We start from the raw sequence: 2424 nt of genomic DNA on the forward strand, positions 1-2424 counted from the left end.
CCGGAAGAGACAACCCCAGAAAAGCCAACAACTCCCAAACCAGAAGAGACAACCCCAGAGGAGCCAACAACTCCCAAACCAGAGGAGACAACCCCAGAGGAGCCGACAACAGCCACACCTGAGGAGACAATCCCAGAGGAGCTGACAACACCCAAACCAGAGGAGACAACCCCAGAGGAGCCCACCACCCCCACACCTGAGGAGACAACCCCAGAGGAGCCGACAACCCCCACACCAGAGGAGACAACCCCAGAGGAGCCAACAACACCCAAACCAGAGGTGACAACCCGAGACGAACCAGCGACCTTGGCTGACTCTCCTACCACCCCAAAACCTGAAGAGACAACCCCAGAAGAACCTACAACGATGGCAGACTCTCCTACGACCCCTAAAGCCGAAGATGCAGACTCTCCGACCAGCCCTGCAGCCCCTGAGGCCGATAGCACTGCCAGTAAAGCCACAGCTGCTCCTGGCAATGCTGCCGCCACAACAGCTGGTAACTACTCCCCCACAGCTGGGGTAGGCACGATGCTTTCAGATACCACAACTGAGAACAAGGAGACAACAACACCCAAGAAAGACAGAACTACTCTGCTTAAAGACATTTTCACAGCTATGATGACAACAGCTAAACCAGGTGACTCTCCTAAAGGTATGGATGACATTCCAAACACAAATCCTATGGCCAAGCAACCTGCCACTGCAGCAGCTGAATCAGAAATAACTTCTGCAGACACCAAGACTTCAACAACAGCAGCCACAGCTCCCTTGCCCAATCCCACTGTGCTGGTAACAACCATCAAAGAAGATTCAACTCCTCAACCCAGTGAGGCTGTAACACTAAATGAAAAAGAGGCAACTACAGAAACTGAGCAGGCTGGGCCAGCAGCAGACAAAGATAGCCCAGGTGCTGCTTGTGTTATTGTGGAGATGACAACAGCTGGTAAAAAAGAGGTAACAACCATCAAAGAAATGGGCACTACACCTGAAAAAGAAATGGAAGATGTCACTGAAAAGGCCCCTAGTATTGACAAAGAAGAGGTAACTACAGTTACCAAAGAAACCACAACAAGGGATAAAAAGGACACGATAGAAGAAATGTATCTTTTGTCTAATGGGACATCCAAGCCAACAATACATTTCCAGGAGGTCACTGAGGCCAGAGAAGAGCCTCACCCAACCGAACCCGAAACTCTGCCAGCAAAAGAAGAGCCTGAGATAAACAAGCCTTTAATACAGGTTGGGGACCTGCCAATGTTCCCTGGAGAAACACAAGGTAAGTGCATTCCAGCAGGTACAAAAGCACCAATAACTCGTGGGAACACGGCAGTATCCCATGGGCAGCCACAACCACAGCACCACAGCTGCCAGTGTCCTTAACACTGAAACCTCAGTTCTCAGCTGTGGGGTTAGTTAAATCCTCCAGGTAGTTTAGAACATGATCTAAATTAATTAGTTTCAGTAATTGGTCCTACTGAAAATTATTTGCTGTAAGTACTGTAGAAGATGCAAACAGACAAAAAGTCAAGGGAAGAAGATGACAAATTTCTAAATTCCATGAAAAAATTGCTAGAAGTCAGGCTGCATATCCACCCTCACTCATGGTATCCAACCTGGTGTTTTGTAGCCACCTACTAAAAATGTCATATAAGAGAGACAAGAAGTCTCTTGTTTGTGATTTTTGCCACAGCATTTTTCATGCCCTCTATTTATTTTAATCAGATATAGCCTGCAGGTTCTTGGGCAATTTTTCAATTGTATACTGAAAGATATTTTGGGGGGATAACTTAGTGGTTTAGATGCAAAATACTTGAATTTCAGTGTAAAAGAGATTAATCCTTCCTTTATATTTAACTGCATATATACATTTAACTGAAAGAAAGTGTAAGTGCTTTTTTTTTTTTAAGAAATAATGAGAGGGAAGAGAAGCCACTAAAACAGCTTAAAGGAAAAATAAAATCCTAGAGCATGGAGTAAGTCTATGAGGGATGTAGCACACGAGGTGTTTGTAGGTGTTTTCCTCAATTACAGGTGCCTAGGTGGCAATAAGCAAATACACCCACACCTGGTCACTCGGCACTGCTGGGGCCACAGCACCAGAGCCGAACTTCCCGAGAACGCGTCCCCGGCAAGGGATTAATCCCTGGCCCACCGGCGGGGGCGAGGGGGAAAGCTAAGGTCGTTCTTGTGGAACATTGAACAAACCCACCTGGCTATGTTTTGCAGAGAGGAAAGACGAGAAGGACCTGTGCAGCGGGAAGCCAGCGGACGGCATGGTCGCTCTGCCCAATGGCACCCTGGCCGTCTTCCGAGGTGAGACTGTTACAAACATCCTCCACCTTCCCCGGCTCTGGCTCCGGCCCTGGCCCCTGCCCTCCTCCCTCACCTTTCCCGGACCCAGTCCTTCACCCTCACCTGCCCTGG

General features: G+C 48.3%; 1 protein-coding gene across 1 annotated transcript in view; it reads left to right on the forward strand.

Annotated features, from left to right (window-relative positions):
• PRG4 (proteoglycan 4) overlaps positions 1–2424 on the forward strand; it is a 17766-nt gene that overhangs the window by 11868 nt on the left and 3474 nt on the right. The window contains 2 exon segments of the mRNA XM_042033958.1: positions 1–1276; positions 2227–2313. The exon segment at positions 1–1276 is cut by the window's left edge and continues 717 nt beyond it. Coding sequence (XP_041889892.1) covers positions 1–1276; positions 2227–2313 — 1363 coding nt within the window.

Source organism: Corvus kubaryi, unplaced genomic scaffold (assembly GCF_017639235.1).
Source record: "Corvus kubaryi isolate FWS band 111438036 unplaced genomic scaffold, C.kubaryi_AGA036_p1.0 37361, whole genome shotgun sequence".
Classification (NCBI taxonomy): domain Eukaryota; kingdom Metazoa; phylum Chordata; class Aves; order Passeriformes; family Corvidae; genus Corvus; species Corvus kubaryi.